The sequence below is a fragment of the Neophocaena asiaeorientalis genome, unplaced genomic scaffold (assembly GCF_003031525.2).
Source record: "Neophocaena asiaeorientalis asiaeorientalis breed wild unplaced genomic scaffold, Neophocaena_asiaeorientalis_V1.1 scaffold1, whole genome shotgun sequence".
Taxonomy (NCBI): domain Eukaryota; kingdom Metazoa; phylum Chordata; class Mammalia; order Artiodactyla; family Phocoenidae; genus Neophocaena; species Neophocaena asiaeorientalis.
This window is the reverse complement of record NW_020171981.1, coordinates 629659-647137: the sequence shown is the minus strand read 5'-3', so window position 1 is coordinate 647137 and position 17479 is coordinate 629659. Positions and strand designations below refer to the sequence as shown.

The 17479-nt window shown below is 43.6% G+C and overlaps 1 protein-coding gene across 4 annotated transcripts in view; it reads right to left on the bottom strand.

Annotated features, from left to right (window-relative positions):
* The window catches only part of STAT3 (signal transducer and activator of transcription 3), a 65250-nt gene that overhangs the window by 7600 nt on the left and 40171 nt on the right, over positions 1-17479 (bottom strand). For all 4 annotated transcript variants that reach the window (XM_024745423.1, XM_024745413.1, XM_024745431.1 and 1 more), the window contains exons 5-18: positions 12265-12360; positions 12028-12109; positions 11750-11844; positions 11425-11576; positions 9131-9289; positions 8879-8971; positions 7949-8008; positions 4317-4346; positions 4121-4214; positions 3968-4015; positions 1935-2018; positions 1086-1184; positions 830-965; positions 65-117 (exon numbers count right to left, since the gene is read on the bottom strand). In XM_024745423.1, the coding sequence (XP_024601191.1) occupies positions 65-117; positions 830-965; positions 1086-1184; positions 1935-2018; positions 3968-4015; positions 4121-4214; positions 4317-4346; positions 7949-8008; positions 8879-8971; positions 9131-9289; positions 11425-11576; positions 11750-11844; positions 12028-12109; positions 12265-12360 (1281 nt within the window). The remainder of the gene's footprint in view (positions 1-64; positions 118-829; positions 966-1085; positions 1185-1934; positions 2019-3967; positions 4016-4120; positions 4215-4316; positions 4347-7948; positions 8009-8878; positions 8972-9130; positions 9290-11424; positions 11577-11749; positions 11845-12027; positions 12110-12264; positions 12361-17479) is intronic.

Genomic DNA, 17479 nt, shown 5'->3' with positions numbered 1-17479 from the left:
CACCCCTCCCCCTCCCCCTCCCCCTTCTGTGAGGCAGCCACACGGAGTTCACACGGTTGCTTACTTTGCAAAATTTAGCCCACGTGATCTGACACCCTGAATAGTTCACACCAGGTCCTGAAGGAAAAAAATAATAAAGTAGTATAATTTTCAGTTTTGGATCAAGATCTTATTTCTTCAAACAGAACACGTGCACAACTGCCCCCCGATAGGCCCTGAAACCGTTGGTTTTCGTGTATTTGAATGTTGCCACTGTTGTGTGCAGATGGAGCACCCGTCCGCCCCACACCCGACCCCATCATTTGACACCCCCCAACCCCAGCTGTTGTTTAGTCCAGCTGCCCTTACTAGCCTCGTGTGGTGGTCCGGGGACCAGCAGCACACACTAAGAAGCTGACAGCTTGAGTTACAGGGTCACATGTGGTGGCAGCATAGAACAAAGCATAGGTAGCACGCAAAGCATTCTACTAAGGCTTTGTTTCCAGGGAGAAAATTAAAAACAAGCCTACGGTTTCTTGAAGAAACAGACAGGGATACCAAGCTTCTAGCTCTAACACGCACTTAAAATATCTTCCAATGGTTGGATAAAGTAGTGCCCTGGAAGGGTGAGGGAGACAGCCACCAAGGGAAAAAGAAATCTGCCTCCCGCCTCATAAAAACAACCCCCAGGATGCACACCTCCTCTGTGTCCTGACTCCCTGACCTGCTGGAGCACATGTGTTCTGGCCCCGGCACAGCACCTTGCTCAGTAAACTCTTCTGAATGAACAGCCCCATGGGCCAGATTCCTTTTCCGAGGAGGGTGAGGGGAGAAGAGGTAAAGCGCTGACCTAAGAGTTTCTCCGCCAGCGTTGTCAACTGCTCGATGCTCAGCCCGCGCTTGGTGGTGGAGGAGAACTGCCAGCTCAGCACCTCGGCCACTTGATCCCACGTTCCAATTGGGGGCTTGGTGAAAAAGTTCACGTTCTATTGGAAATGACACGTTTACCCCTTTAGATGAGAGGGCGGTGCCTGATGAGCTGCGCTAGGTACTGTGACAGCCCCGAGGCACCGAGAAGTCTCAGGAAAAATGGGGGCCCAACTCACCTTGGGGTTGTTCGTCAGCATGTTATACCACAGGATGGATGCCCAGGCATTGGGCATCTGACAGATGTTGGAGATCACCACAACTGGCAAGGAGTGGGTCTGTGGAGGGAGCGGGGAATGAGCTGGGAGGCAGAAGGCCCTCGTGGTTTCCCAAACCTCTTCACGCATATCCAGCATATCCCGCAGGGTTTGGAATAAAGGACAGGCCGTGGTGGAGCACACCCGCTTCCAGCCCTCGGGGAGGAGCGGGGCTGAGTCAGCTCAACAGCCAGAGCGGAAAGAATGCCGAACTTGGCGGCTGTCTGAACATCACCAGGAACTTGTAAAGCTAACTTGCTCACGGTGGACTCACAGTCCACGGATTCCCCATTTAAAACACCTGCAAGGCATCCTCCACGAAATGGAAGCTGTACCTGCCCATTAAACAGAGAGGTCCCAGGGATCAAAGACTAGGGTTCCTCCTTTTCCCGGTGTATCTTTAATTTAAAGATCAAGAAAGTTGGGGAAAGAGCATGTAAATGCCATGATTGTCTGTATACTAAAGACATTGGTTGTTGAAAGACTGTTTTGCCCAAACTTTATAAAGTCAGCTATGATCAATGTCTAAATATGAGTTTTTATATCAAGTTTGCTGAAAGCTGAGTAGACATGTATCTTCTAAGCACTCAGGCAAGACTTTACTCTCAGGTGGGATACTAAGGATTTTGGGGAGGAAGAGAAGCAAAAGTAAACACAGTGCTTAGCAAAGAGTCACCATTCCACCTTCTGGAGTAAAAACCTCAACTAGAAAAAGTCTTGTCCTGAATTACCACTGCGTGCAGCCCTACCCAGTTCTGTCACAGAACCCACCTCTAGGTCAATCTTGAGGCCTTGGTGATACACCTCAGTCTCAAAGGTGATCAGGTGCAGCTCTTCAGTCACAATCAGGGAGGCCTACAAGAAGAAGAAGGACGCTGTTCCTCAGAGAGGATGGTATTCAGTCCTGACGCCACCACTACACCATCCAGAAGGGCAACCCACCAGGTGGCCACAGACACAACTGGGGCACGTGGTCTCTTCAACACTATCACTCTCCAGTGCTATGGGCCTCAACCTGACCTCCTACTAGCTTTATTGTGATACTAAGGAGATCCAATAGGTTATGTATAAAATGGGTAAGGCACAAAGAATGACAAAACAGTGAACACCTGTGTACCCACCGCCCAGTTTAAGGGAAAGACCATCACTACTGAGGTTCTCTGGGCACCCTTCCCAACCCCATCCATCCCTGTGCCTCCTCCCTCAGAATTAATGGCTATTTTGTCTTTTGAGTTCATCATTTCCTAGCTCTTCTTTATGGTTTTACCACATTTATACCTCTAAACAATGTATGTGTGGTTTCGTTTGTTTAGTTCCATCTTATATATATGGAATCACACCCTGTGTATTCTTTTGTGACTTGCTTTTCACATCCATGTAGCTGTGTGCACCTGCAATTTCTCCATTTTCACAGCTGTATAGTATTCCATCACCTGACTATACTGCAGATCATTTATCCACTCTAGTGCTGATGGCATTTGGTTTGTATTTAGGGCTTACAATCAGGCTGCTCTGACATTTTGTACATATCTCCTGCTACCTATGTGCAAAGATTCCTCTATTGTTAAATCCTGGGAGTGGTACTGTTGGTTTACAGGGTATGTTCATTTTTATAATGCCCAATTGTTTTCCAAAGTGACTGTAACAATTTATACTCCCACCAGCAATATAGCGACATTATTTTGAATGAGAATTGCCAATGAATTATTAGAAATTCCGATTCATATTTAAAATGCTTTTTCTAATTACAAAAGTAATACACGTTCAGTTTAAATGCAAATATTACAGAGATAGTACAGAGTAGCCCTGGATAAGAACAGCAGCACTGTTTGGTAGATATTCCTCTAGAATTTTGTAATGCAGACATGAACAGACAAAATACAGTGTAAGTTTTTTTAAACAAATATACTAATATACTACTCAAATTATTTTACATCTTTTTTTCCTAAATAAATATGCCACATACATTTTCCTGTATCATTGCATACCTCACTTTTTAACTGCTGTCAAGTACTATAAATTCATTTTTTTTTGTTTTTTTTTTTCCAAAAGGCCTGCTACGTTCTAGAGAAGAGGGTAACAATAGCTCAGGGGACAAATATCAGAAAAAGAATAGGGTGTCACAGTTTTATTTTAAAAATATTTAAAACTAGTTTTTGGTCACATTTACCTTTTTTTTTTTAAGTTTATTCTTTTTTTTCTTTTTTGGCCATGCCACGTGACTTATGGGATCTTAGTTCCCCAACCAGGGATCAAACCCAGGTCCATGGCAGTGAAAGCCCTGATTCTTAACCACTGGACCGCCAGGGAAGTCCCTTAAGTTTATTCCTAACACTAAGAGTCCAATAATCTGAATAAATGGGAGGCAGAGAAGAAATAAGGGGATTCGTATTGCTTTGTTCTTTTTCTTTCGGTAAAGTGTTTAATTCGGATTTGTTGAAACCTTCCATCCTGCCTCAGTGACCAAAACAGGTCACCAAAAGCTGAGCCAAGCCATGTCAGCGCACAGAAGTTGGAAGGGGAATTTGGAAAGTCCCAGGCAAGGTGGAAGGCTTCTTTTCCACTACACGGGTGTGGGCAAGGGACTTTCCACTCCTTAATGATGAGCTAACTCCCCGGACAATCAAGGAAATGCTCCGAGCCAGAGTACTCCAAGGCATGAGTGACTTCTGATGTGTCATGTTGGCCTGTGGTGACTGCAGCTGGTCAGGTGTCTCTACGTCTGGGCAGTAAGAAGGCTCTTTTTCTCTCCTGCTCAAAGAAAACCCTCCTATAGTTTGGCTTTCATCCCCAACAAAACTTACGTCGCAGTTGGCTCGGCCCCCGTTACCACATCTCTGCTCTCTCAGGGTCTGTAAGAAAAGCAAAGAGCATCCCCTGTCACCTGAGGCTCTCCCCTAACCACTCCCCCTGCCAGAGGCCCTGGGAGAAGGTGAGTCCAGGCTTCTCCCGTGTACCAAGTGTTTGAACTCTGCGGAGAGGCTGCCGTTGTTAGACTCTTCCATGTTCATCACTTTCGTGTTTGTGCCCAGGATGTTAAATTTCCGGGATCTGAATCACAGGAGAAAAAAACCAACCACATAGGTGAGCGAGTGGTCAGAGGACAAAGTTAGATTAAACGGGAACACAAGGAAGCCTCCAGGCTGAACTTACCCTCTGAGAGCTGCAACATCCCCGGAGTCTCTGTTAAGAACACAAACCAGTGGTAACAAAAAAGGCCCTGAGTTTCTTCAAAAGACTACTTTGAACACCTATAATTTATTCTGATGGAAAAACTGCTGTTCTCCTGGGGATTTCTGTAAATGACTCAATTACATTTTCTATGTGAAATTAACAATCCTATACATGCTGAAGTAGTAGACACAGCTGGTTGCCTACCCAAACTCTACTCCCCTCTTCCTAACAGAACCTTGACTCTGTCAAGTATCTTTCCCATCCCCACCTCCAGGGGATCCTGATCATGAAGCTCACCAGAACAGAGCATGCCCACAGTGCAGCAGTCCAGGGGTGAGGACAGGACCTTTACTGTCTCAATCAGATTGGGAAGGATTCTCTCTCAGGCTGTACTTACATTCCATAGCTTCAGCTGAACATGAGCAAGGAGGCATGTGGCCTTAACTACCACAAGCAAACATGCAGCAACCCACAAGGGAACCCTAGACACTTATGGCCAGTGACACTTATGGTGGCAGAGAAGAGAGACGGAAGATTCTGGGTCCTTGACGACATCAACTGAGTCACTGATCTCACCGTCAGAAACCTGTTCTAACTTTGCATTTCTAGTTAAACTGGGTTGCAAATTTCCTTATTATTTAAGCCACACTGGGTTTTCTGCAGAGGTTTACTGTTACCTGTAACTCAGAGCATCCCATTGATGTAGCTGAAATATTCTTCCCAGTGTGTTCCCTGTGTTTTTGAATATTTCGTTTTTTATATAGTCACCATTTCTCAGTGTTTTCTTTTTAAAATTATTTTAGTTCTGTTTAAAAAGTCCTTCTCCATTGCTATATACTCACTTATACTTTTAGAAAAACAGCTACTATTTATTAAACAGCACATTCTGTGGGAGTTTACAGATTAAAATGGATCAACTTTTAAACCATTCAAAAGATACCTTTCCATATACCACATTTTATTTTATTTATTTTTATTTATTTATTTTGGCCATGCAGCTGTGGGACCTTACTTCCCTGACCAGAGATTGAACCCAGGCCCTCGGCAGTGAAAGCTCAGTCTTAACCACTGGACTGCCAGGGAATTCCCCATATATCACATTTGAGAACTTAAAGTTCTCACTATCAGAAAATTTTCCCTCATGTCTAGCCTATATTTACTTTTTTTTCCACATTCTTTTTTTTTTGTATACCTTCGATATAATTGACAAATAATAAACTGCATATATAAAATGCACAATTTGATGAGGTTTGATATATGTATACTATACACACCTGGGACATCAGCCCAATCAAGATAATGAACATATCCAGCATTCCCAAGTTTCCCCACGCCCTTATGTGACCCATTCCCCAATCCCACACTCCACCCACCCCTGTCCCCAGGCAACCAATGATCTGCTCTCAGTCATGACAGATTCATTCGCACTTCTAGAATTTTATATAAGTGACAACATGAAGTATGTACTGTGTTTTTCTTGGTCTGGCTTCTCTCATTCTACTAATTTGGAGATTTATCCTTGTGTTGTGGGTATCAATCGCTCATTCCTTTTTGTTGGTGAATAATATTCCGTTGCATGGATATACCACCAACTGTTTATTCACCTGTTGATGGACACTCGTCTATTAACGAAGATTCCTGTACAACCCTTTGTGTGGACACACGCTTTCATTTCTCTTGGGTAAATACCTAGGAGTGGAATGGTTAGGTCATAGGGTAGGTGCATGTTTAACTTTTTAGGAAAGTGCCAAGTTGTTTTCCGAAAGTGGTTGCCATTTTTACCACCATTATATTATACGTTTGCTGTGCTTTTAAGATATATCTAGAATTTATTCTGATGGACAGTGAAACGTTTAACTTCTTACTCAAATCCCCCCAATACCAAGTTTCCCTAAGACGACTTACTGAATAATCCACGCTTCCCTCGCTAATTTAAGATATCAATTAAAACGTATATTAATTCCTTATATAAACCTGAAGTCTATTTTTGGACTTTAGATTTTGCTTCAATGATCAGTTTATTCCTGCCCTGGTAACACACTCATTTAGCAACTGAAACTTTGTGATACATTTTAATATTGGGCAAGGCAGCTTCCCATGCCACCCCCCATAATTTTTATTTGTTAAAAAAATTCTTTTGGAGAGTGAATAGCAAAAGAACCACCATTCTGGTGGTTGTCAGGCGCTGGAGGGAGAGGGAAATGGGGATTTGTTCTTCAATGGATATAGAGTTTCAGTTTTATAAGATGAAAAAGTTCTGGAGATCTGTTGCACAACAGTGTCCATATACGCAACACTGCTGAACTGTACCCTTACAAACGGTTGACATCAACTATACATCCATAAAAAAGAAAAGAGGGGCTTCCCTGGTGGCGCAGTGGTTGAGAGTCTGCCTGCCGATGCGGGGGACACGGGTTCGTGCCCCGGTCCGGGAGGATCCCACATGCCGCGGAGCGGCTGGGCCCGTGAGCCATGGCCGCTGAGCCTGCGCGTCCGGAGCCTGTGCTCCGCAACGGGAGAGGCCGCAGCGGTGAGAGGCCCGCGTACCGCATAAATAAATAAAAATTAAAAAATAAAAAAAAAAAAAAAAAAAAAAAGAAAACAGAAAAAATATGAGGTAAATTTGAACAGTAACTGGATATTTGATGCTATTAAAGAAGTATTTGGGGCAAGATTTTAAATTGCTAAGATGGTAAATTTTATGTTTATCACAATTAAAATAAACAAATCCTTTTTAAAAACTATCTCTGCTTATTTTTTTCATCTAAGATATAACTTGAAAAGCAAGTCAAGAGTTTTTAAAAATCCTATTCACGTTTTGGTTGGTTCTATATTAACTGGGAAGAATCAACATCTTTATAATAAAATTAAGTCTTCAATCCAGAAGTATGACTTATCGCCTCATTTTTAAAAGGTCACTTCCTCACTAAACTTTCAGTGTTCTTCAAGTAGGTCTTAAATATTTCTGTTAAGTTTATCACCATATATTTTTAATTTTTGTTGCTTATTGTGAGATCATTTTTCTATTATAATTTCTAACTGGTTGATGCTAATTTATGGTTAAAGTAATCAATTTTTGCTTATTTATTAAACTTACCACCTTCCTCAAGTCCCTAATTTCATTAGTAACTATTTTCCAATTCATTTTCATGAAATTTCCAGATAAACAATTATATCACCTACATTTTCTCTTTTTTAATCTTTTCAGAGGGTAAGTGCATTTTAATTTTTTAAAGGTACTGTCAAATTCTGAAAAGGATTCCATTATGTGGTAAAGTGTGAAACAGCAACAAAAATCAATTTTCCCATATATTCTCAGTTTTATATAATATGCATACATTACATTTATAAGTAAAAAAATGAATAAAGAAAAAGAGGGACTCGAGGTGACAATAGCAATCGCAACTCAAATCTGTGCCGCCAGCTTCGTGGTTTTGTTCAGGCACATAAATGACAATGCACAGCAAGGCTTTTGAAAACTTTTTAAAGAAACGAAGATCTCTGAACGAAGATAAAGCCTCTAAGTTCACATGATGTCTGTAAAAGTTCCCATTTCTCTGTCCCTCATTTGAAAAAAAAGAAAAAAAAGAGCTAAGATAAGGAGTACTTACTTGTCAATGCACACTTTAATTTTAAGCTGATAATTTAGCTCAGGAAATTTGACCAGCAATCTATCTCAAAAAAAAAAAGAAAGAAAAAAAAAGTTTCAGAGCAAAGAAAAAACATCCAATTAAAAAAAAAAAGTCACTAGGCTCCCCCAGCAACTTCTAGTTGAAGTAATATAAAATTCATTAACTCTTCAATTCTAAAGAGGTAAGTCATAATCCCAAATTCCTCTTCCCACGAGTGCTGGGTTTGACCTTAAGTCAAGCATCAGGCCAAAAGGGACTGAAAGAAAGCCTAAGAACTAAGAACTTAGATAAAGTTGTGAGAGATTCACCAAAGGATAATGAAAGCCATTTCATGAAAAATATTACAGGAATACATGCTCTGCAGGTGGTATTCTTTCTATTAAACCTGAAACCTAACACCATACTACCTTTCTGAGGAGGGAAATTTCACTGCAGAAGGGCAAACCCCAGCTTACCTGTTCTGACTTGAATGTGAAAGTAACACTCCACCTGCAGGCCCCTCACCCATCTGCCCTGTGGCCTCTTAGCTTCTATTATCACTAAGCTTTATTCTTTCCCTTAAAATCCTCAGGGAAAAGTAGGCTCAAAGAACAAAAGATAACTGGCATTATTCTGCCCCTTTTGCAGGAGAGATGGAGATTCCATATGGCTTAAGACTTTAGGCCTGGAATCTTAGGAATACAATGGGCCTGAATCATAGGAATATGCCCAGGTAACCTCAAAAAGATTACCATTCTTTAGCTTTTGACAGGAGAATCAAAGAGCAAGCTGATATCATGCCAACAAGTTCCATACCCATCATAGTACTGCCTGTGCGGATACAGAACAACCCTGGCCACCAGCTCTGTTCTGGCCCTGAGAGTGACCCTTGATACAGTATCTGCCAGAAGTGGAGGTTCCGTGGCCCACCTGACTTTAGTTGTAAACTGGACACCGGTCTTGATGACTAATGGCCGGTCGGGATGCATAGGCATGCAGGGCTGCCGCTCTACCACGAAGGCACTGGAAGGGAAAGAGAAGGGCAGTGGTTCACACACAACTCAGTGGGCCAGTCCCTGTCCTGTTCCTCGGAAGTCAGCCAATCTCTTGTTCAATGACATTTTGGGGAGGGGGGGTGGAGGGCGGGGGTGATGGGGGAAAGGGACAGGGACTCTAAGTTACCTTTTCATTAAGTTTCTAAACAGCTCTACAATTCTCTCCTCCAGCATTGGCCGGTGCTGTACAATGGGATCCCCTTTGTAGCTCACTTTCTGCTGCAACTCCTCCAGTTTCTTAATTTGTTGGCGGGTCTGAAGTTGAGATTCTGCCAATGAGGTTATCCTGCCAATAAAATAAGGAAGACACCAGTTACCTAAGTGCGCGTACACAGGTGAGTTGGAGAAGGGGAAGGGAATACAACAGGTATAAACACCTCTACGCAGTCCCCTGACATAAGAAAGGGGCATATTTTTCATTGTGGGAAGATATGCACAGCATAAAATTGACCATTTATAAATGCACAGTTCAGCAGCACTAGATTAGAAAAGGGAAACTTATTTTTGCCTTTTTTGGGGTTTTTTTGGTACATGCTGTGTGGCTTGCAGGATCTTAGTTCCCTGACCAGGGACTGAACCTGGTCCCTGGCACTGAAAGTGCTGAGTTCTAACAACTGGACCGCCAGGGAATTCCCTATTTTGCCTTTTTAATTTTTTCTTTTTTTCTTTTTTTTTTGTGGTACGCGGGCCTCTCACTGTTGTGGCCTCTCCCATTGCGGAGCACAGGCTCCGGATGCGCAGGCTCAGCGGCCATGGCTCACGGGCCCAGCTGCTCCGCGGCATGTGGGATCTTCCCAGACCGGGGCATGAACCCGTGTCCCCTGCATTGGCAGGCAGACTCTCAACCACTGCGCCACCACGGAAGCCCCCTATTTTGCCTTTTTAAAACAGTGCCTTCCTAAAATTTTACATTTCAAAGAGGAAGGCAGGCATAGAGGAAGAAGTGTCAAAACTTATGCCACTAGGAGGCATTAATCGGGTTACCATTGGAAAGTGACAAACATTAGAACCCAGGTATGGAGAACATGAAATAAGGAATTTGATGCTCACTTTCCTCAGCCTAACTTGTCTTTGTACCCAAATGTGAGGACTGGGGAAGCGCAGGACATCAGACAGCCCAAGAAGATGGGTTTGAGCCAGCTCTGTCCCTCACTATCTGTGCAAACTTGGCCAGGCCCCTTCATTCTCGTGGGCCTTGATGTCCCCTTGCCTGAGAGATGGGGGATTGAACTGCATGATCCCCAGGAGCCCTTTCAGCCTCACCTACCATGGATCAAAGGATGTGATACTATGTTTCAAAATATTGATAACATGCATATAGATAAAGTACACAGGGAGACAAAGGCTGATTAAGTCTGTCCCCAAGAATGGAGAATATTAGTGCCTCTCTTTGATGGCCCCCGACTAGTTTAGTAAAGACCCCAAAGAGAGAAGGTGGAAGGCAAGGGGCGAGGGAGGACGGCACCAGGACTTCTGAGCTCACTGACTCCCTTCTGGCATCTACATTCTCCATTCCCAGAACTTAAGCTTTTTGGTTCCCTGGTCAGGAAGCATTTAAAACTGCTCTCAGTAAATCAGCAAAGCTCAGGGTTAGTGAGGATATGAACAAACGGGCATCTCATGTAGAGCTGTCCTAAATTTCCAGTTTCATGCTCTGTGTATCTGGGTTCCCATTCATGTCAAGTTTCTCCCAGTTTAAGCTGGTGCCGCATATTCATCATTGGGCCTTGCACATCAAGGGTGCTCCATCAAGATTCTCTGAATGAATGAAAGTAAAAGAGCGGATTATAGAAGAGCATATAAAGATTGATCCTACTAATATGAAATGTATAGATTTCTATCTTTATATATACAACAGATGTCTAGAGCGACAGGCACCAAAATTTTAACTCTAAGTACCTCTGCATGATTTGATCCTTAAAGTCTTTTCTTCTCTTTATTAACATCCTGTATTTGAACTTTTTCCCCTTATAGAAAGCATGTCATTTGAGAGTATTAAAGTAACTAAAATTTAAAATTTAGTCCACGTGTTAAATACAGTTACACCAAAAGCTTTATTTCAATTAGTCAAATATATTTAACATATAGCAATATAGGGACTTCCCTGGTGGCTCAGTGGCTAAGAATCCGCCTACCAATGCAGGGTACATGGGTTCGAGTCCTGGTCCGGGAAGATCCCACATGCTGCAAAGCAACTAAGCCCGTGCACCACAACTACTGAGCCTGTGCTCTAAAGCCTGTGAGCCACAACTACTGGAGCCCGCGCATTAGAGCCTGGGCTCCGCAACAAGAGAAGCCACCGCAATGAGAAGCCCGCGCCCCGCAACGAAGAGCAGCCCGCGCTCGCTGCAACCAGAGTTCTGACCATAATTTGGCACAGCTTTCTAAAAAGAAAGGAAAAACTTCTCTTTCCTGTTTTACCAGTTTTCTAGCCGATCTAGGCAGATGTTGGGAGGGCCTCCAATGCAAGCAATCTGCTGCCGCCTCTTCCAGTCCGCCAGCTCTTCATCCGTGAGAGTTTTCTGTACGTACTCCATAGCTGACAAAAGCCCTGCCAACTCACTCACGATGCTCTGGTTGGAAACCAAAAACAAAGTCAGAAAACATTTCCTCAGACCGTCTCTCACCACAGTCTTTAGTCAATGCCAGAGAAGGAACTCATTAGAAAACAAGCAAGTTCTTCCCTGAGATGCCCAAGTCCTGCACGTGAGGGAGGCAGGGAGGTGGAGGTGCCCACTGCTCTTACTCGCCGCATCTGGTCCAGCGCAGTAAGCATCTGCTCGAGCTGCTGCATCTTCTGCCTGGTCACTGACTGGCTGTTTCCATTCAGGTCTTGCATGTCTGAGAAGGAAGGAGAAACTCCTTGAGCTGACGGAATACTCCTATCCTCAGTAACTAGGCTCCCTTAAGCGCCAGCAGCCCCTGAGCACCCACTCCCCTGAGTCTGAACAAGCAAGTCCTGAGACTCGAGGAGCACAAACTCACTTTCTACGGGAGATTTTAACGTCTCTAATATTCACTTGCCTCCTTGACTCTTGAGGGTTTTGTAGTTGAAATCAAAGTCATCCTGGAGATTCTCTACCACTTTCATTTTCTGTTCTAGATCCTGTTTAAAACAAACCAAAACAGAAGTAAAAAGGATTTCCCTGGGGAGAGGGAAAAGGAAGTTTCTGAATAGGATTAAAAACCTCACAGAAGATACAGGCAGGACCCACACGCAACTTCCCCAAGGAAAGTCTTCCTGCCCTAGACCTGCTTCACCTGGACACGCTTCCGGACATCCTGCAGGTGTTGCTCCAGCATTTGCTGCTTCTCCGTCACCACGGCGGCTGTGGGATGGTTGGCCTGGCCCCCTTGCTGCCAAAAAAGGGAGCCGATGTACATGTGAATGCTGGAGATACGGGGAGAAAAACAGCTCTGTCTAGTCCCCATTCACCCCCACTACCCTTCCTGCTTGGCCTGAGCTGCTGCTGCCACTGTGAGGGGAAAGGTGGTTATATGGCAGCCGGTGCTCTCCAGGTGCTGTCGGTTTGGTGCCAAGAAAGCTCTCACACTTTTACCTGTATCCTTGGCTTTTTACCTCTAGGTCATACTATAATCCCACTCTACGTATTGCACTAGGAGACTACATGTTGAGCTAAGACACAGCCCCTACCTTCAGAAAACTCATTCTAGGTAAGTATATATATTAAAAAATTCACAACAATTTATGACAGCAGATGCTAGATGCCTATTTTAATGCATCGGGCAGGACCTACTGTATAGCACGGGGAGCTCTACTCAGTATTCTCTAATAACCTATATGGGAAAGATTCTGGAAAAGAATGGATATATGTATGTGTATAACTGAATCACTTTGCTATACACCTGAAACTAACACAACATTGTAAATCAAACAATATAAAATAAAAATTAAATTTAAAAAAAATAAAAATAAATAAATAAATGCGTTGGGCAGGGGGACTTCCCTGGTGGTCCAGTGGTTAAGAATCCATGCTTCCACTGCAGGGGGCAGGGGTTCGATCCCTGGTCGAGGAACTAAAATCCCGCACTCCAGGAGGTGAGGCCAAAAAAAAAAAAAGCATGGGGGTGTCCAATACATTTCTGTGGGATAATAAAAAAACCCTTCTGTCCCAGGGTGAAATTCCCTATCAAGAGATATTATCTCAGGGGAGAAGGGGAGGCTGGTGCCTTGAAAAGGTCGAATTGCACATGAAACTTACAAATAAGTTTTGTCAAAGTAATAGGACGTCTTCGGACAAAAAAGACCACGTAAAAGCTGCAAGTGACCAAGACAGTGTGCTACTGGCATAGGATGGAGATATCAGCCAATGGAACTGAATTGAGAGTCCAAGAAAGACATTATATACCCAGTTTCCCAAACTAGAAATTCTGGGTTGTCTTTGATTTCACACTGAGCCACCAAATCTTCCTGGTTCTATATTCCGTAATCTCTCCAACTGATATCTCACCCCACTGGCTCAGTTCAAGCCCTGACTGTTGATCCCTTTGCGTCTAATCTCGCTCACTTCCAATCTGCTCTCTACACTGCTGCCAGAAGTCTCCAAAATAGATCAAAACATGCCAGCTTTAGAGGGAACCATACTCTCCTTTTCCAGTGGACCCTGTCCAAGCCCACAGAATACAGACTTCCCTTAGAAGTTCTGGGAAGGCGACCTCCACCCTTACTCTCTTCACAGGGGGAGTGACTCATTGGATTAGTGAGGTTGGGAGAAAGACTCTAGCACATGGAGATCTTCGAAGGGGCCAGCACTTAAGCTGGTACCTCTCTCCTCCCACTCTTGCCTTCCTGGGGCACTCCTGGGGTAGAAGCGAGGGCCTGGTTTCTAGAAGCAGTTCTAGAGGCCTATGTCTCTGTTCAGTGGGCATTAGTGAGTGGGCTTTGAAGTTCCATAAGGATGACTGGGGCAGTGCTGCCCCTGCAAACTCAGTCTGTCACCCCAAGACCTGACCCAGGGGACAGGTATCTAAACAACAAGGACCTACTGTATAGCACAGGGAACACTGCTCAATGTTATGTAACAACCTAAATGGGAAAAGAATTTGAAAAAGAATAGATACATGTACATGTATAACTGAATCACTTTGCTGTACACCTGAAACATTACAAATCAACTGTACTACAATATAAGTAGATAGATAGATAAATAAAGCCCCCACGGTTACCCATCCAAGTCACGTATTTGGTCTTGTTTACCAACAATACAGCTGGTATTTTAATCTGTATTCAACTCCCATGTCTATTTCTAAATTGGTACTGCACTTACAGGGAGAAAATAGATGTGATCAGTCATTACCCACAGAAACCTGCTTCTGATACGTTAGTAAAATCTATTGGTTCTCCACTGCTTCCAGGTATAAACGTCCCAGCCCAGCACAGACAGATGTTTCACGCAATCCAACAACTGAAACCTTCCCTCCCTGTGCTTGTGTCACTGCAAACTACCCCCCCTTCCCCACACATAACGTGTTTCCACACTGACTCCGGGCCCCCTGTCCACTCAGCCTAGCACAGCTGAACTCACTCACCTTCAAACCCGGTGCAAATGTTTGCTCCCCTGTGAAACCTTGTTCAACTTCCTGAAGCAAAAGTACTCACATCCTCCTCTACGTCTTTCTCCCTTGAAGTGTTTGTGCACCTATCACCCAATTAGACTGAGAGCCCTGGGAGACAAGGGATCACACTCACCTGTCTTCCTGTCTCCTCGGGCTTTACCCATGAAAGGCAGGTGGGAATATGCGAGATGATGTAAACAGACAAAACAACAGTGAGGCCTGGGCTGAGGTAGCTCTCTATTACGGGCTGCAAACTTTTTGTCTAAGGGCCAGGTGGTAAGTATTTTTTGGCTTTTTCGGCCATACAGTCTGTATGACTGTATAACTACCCAGCCCTGCCACTGCGGCATGAAAGCAGCCAGAGACAGTGCATACGTGAATGTGTGCGACTGTGTTCCAAAAACACTTCATTTACAAAAACACGCAGCAGGCGGGATTTGGGCCCTGGGTGTTGTTTGCCAGCCCCTGATCAATACGATTGGGACCATTCTTGGGACACTTACTGCTTTTCTAACTCTCATGGCAAAGTTAGTGCCTCTATCCAAATGGGCTTAAATTGATTATTTTTATCTTATGGAACAGGATGCAAACATAAAGGTTCTCCACAACAGCAAACTCTAGTGATACACAGACAAGTGCCATTTGGCTAACCTCCCTGACGCCCGAGTCTTGAACAGTGAGTATTATCAGTTACCCCCTCATCCACATCCGAGTCTATCAGCTTTCTGCTTAAAATTCTTTAGTTGGTCCCCATTTCCTACAGATGTGGTGAGGATGAGGATGAGGAGGATGAGGATGAAGATGAGGATGATGATAGCAGCAAGAGAAAACAGTTAACATTTATTTCGTATTTATGTGTCAGGTACTGTTCTATGCATCTTACACACAGGAATTAATTTAATTCTATGAAGTCGGTGCTATTATCATTCCCAGTGGAGGAACACAGAGAGTCAACAGTTTGCCTGAGGTTACACAGCAAGTGGCAGAACTATGGCATTCAAACCCAGGAGGTCTGGGCCCAAGGCCCTTGTGGTAAACTGCTCTTCCAAGGCCAAATTGCCAGGCATGAGTAACTAAGAAGATGGTCATGATGTGGCCCTTGACCACCTTATCTTCCTTTACCCAGTCAGATGCTGAACTTTCTACACTTCTCCCAAGAATACATGCAGTCCTGTTTCTGTCTGAACACGATCTTCTTTCTCCCTACACTGTGGTCTCCTTACCATCTGCCTGATGCCCATACAATAAGCATTGAGTCTCGGCTCAAACAGTACCTCTCCTTTCTGTATGATGCCGTCCCTGACTCTCTCAATTAGTCTTAGATGTGCTTTCTTCTTTGTTCCTGCTACATTTTTGTCTTTAAAAAGAAAAAACTGGGGACTTCCCTGGTGGTGCAGGGGTTGGGAATCCGCCTGCCAATGCAGGGGACGCGGGTTTGAGCCCTGGTCCGGGAAGATGCCACATGCCACGGAGCAACTAAGCCCGTACCAATGAAGACACAACGCAGTCGAAAATAAATTTAAATAAATATAAATAAATAAAAGAAAAAATTGTACACCCATGTTCATAGCAGCATTCTTCACAATAGCCAAAAGGTGGAAGCCGCCCAAGTGTCCATCAACAGATGAATGAATAAATAAAATGTGACAGGGCCACACAATGAATAGTATTCAGCCTTTGAAAGGAAGGGAATTCTGACACCTGCTACAACATGGATAAACCTTAAGGACTTTATGCTAAGTGAAATAAGCCAGTCACAAAAAGACACACACTGTATGATTCCATTTATATGAGGTACACAGAGTAGTCAAATTCATAGAGACAGGAAGTTAGAATGGTGGTGCCAGGGTCCAGGGGGAATGGGGAGCTACAGTCTAATAAACATAGAATTTTAGTTTTGCAAGATGAAAAAAGTTCTGGAGATTGGTTCACAACAATGTGATGAACTTAACACTACTGAATGCTACACTTAAAAATGGTTATGATGCAGGAATTCCCTGGCGCACCAGTGGTTAGAATTCCACGCCTCCACTGCAGGGGCATGGGTTTGATCCCTGGTCGGGGAACTAAGATCCCAACCATAAGCTGCACAGCACAGCTAAAAGAAAAAGAGAAGGGATGGTAAATTTCATGTTATGTGTACTCTACCATATTTTTATTACAAGAAGGGGGAAAAAAAAGAAAAAAAATTCCCTGATTATACGATATTAAAGAAAACACCTCAGGGAAATTAAATAAGTCTCCTGTAACCAACAACATTAATGCTTCGGTATATATCCTTCTAGACATTTTATCATACATTTCAATAATATATGCATATCATATACATGTCTTTCCTGTTATGAAAATCTTTGCTTCCATTACATTGTCATGTAATGGAGGGTTATTATTGCTATTGTATAAGAGAACTACTGATTCTTAAAACATTTATCTTGAACACAATCACTTTTCTGAACCCTTGTTAGTTCCAATAATTGTGTTTTGTTTTTTTAAAAGTTTGTCTTTTGCTTTCCAACATTAACACTCCCTTTTTCTGTCTTATTACAATGGCTAGATCTGTCAGAAAAATACCAATGGCAGGAGGCACCCTCAATCTTGTAACTGTTTTTAATGAGATTAGTGCTTCACCACTGTACATCATGTTCCCTTTGGTTTCTGACAAATATTCTTTTTTTTGTTAAGAAAGTTCCTTTTTTTTTTTTTTGCAGTACGCGGGCCTCTCACTGTTGTGGCCTCCCCCGATGCCGAGCACAGGCTCCGGAAGCGCAGGCTCAGCAGCCATGGCTCACAGGCTCAGCGGCCATAGCTCACGGGCCCAGCCGCTCCGCGGCATGTGGGATCCTCCCAGACCGGGGCACGAACCCACGTCCCCTGCATCGGCAGGCGGACTCTCAACCAC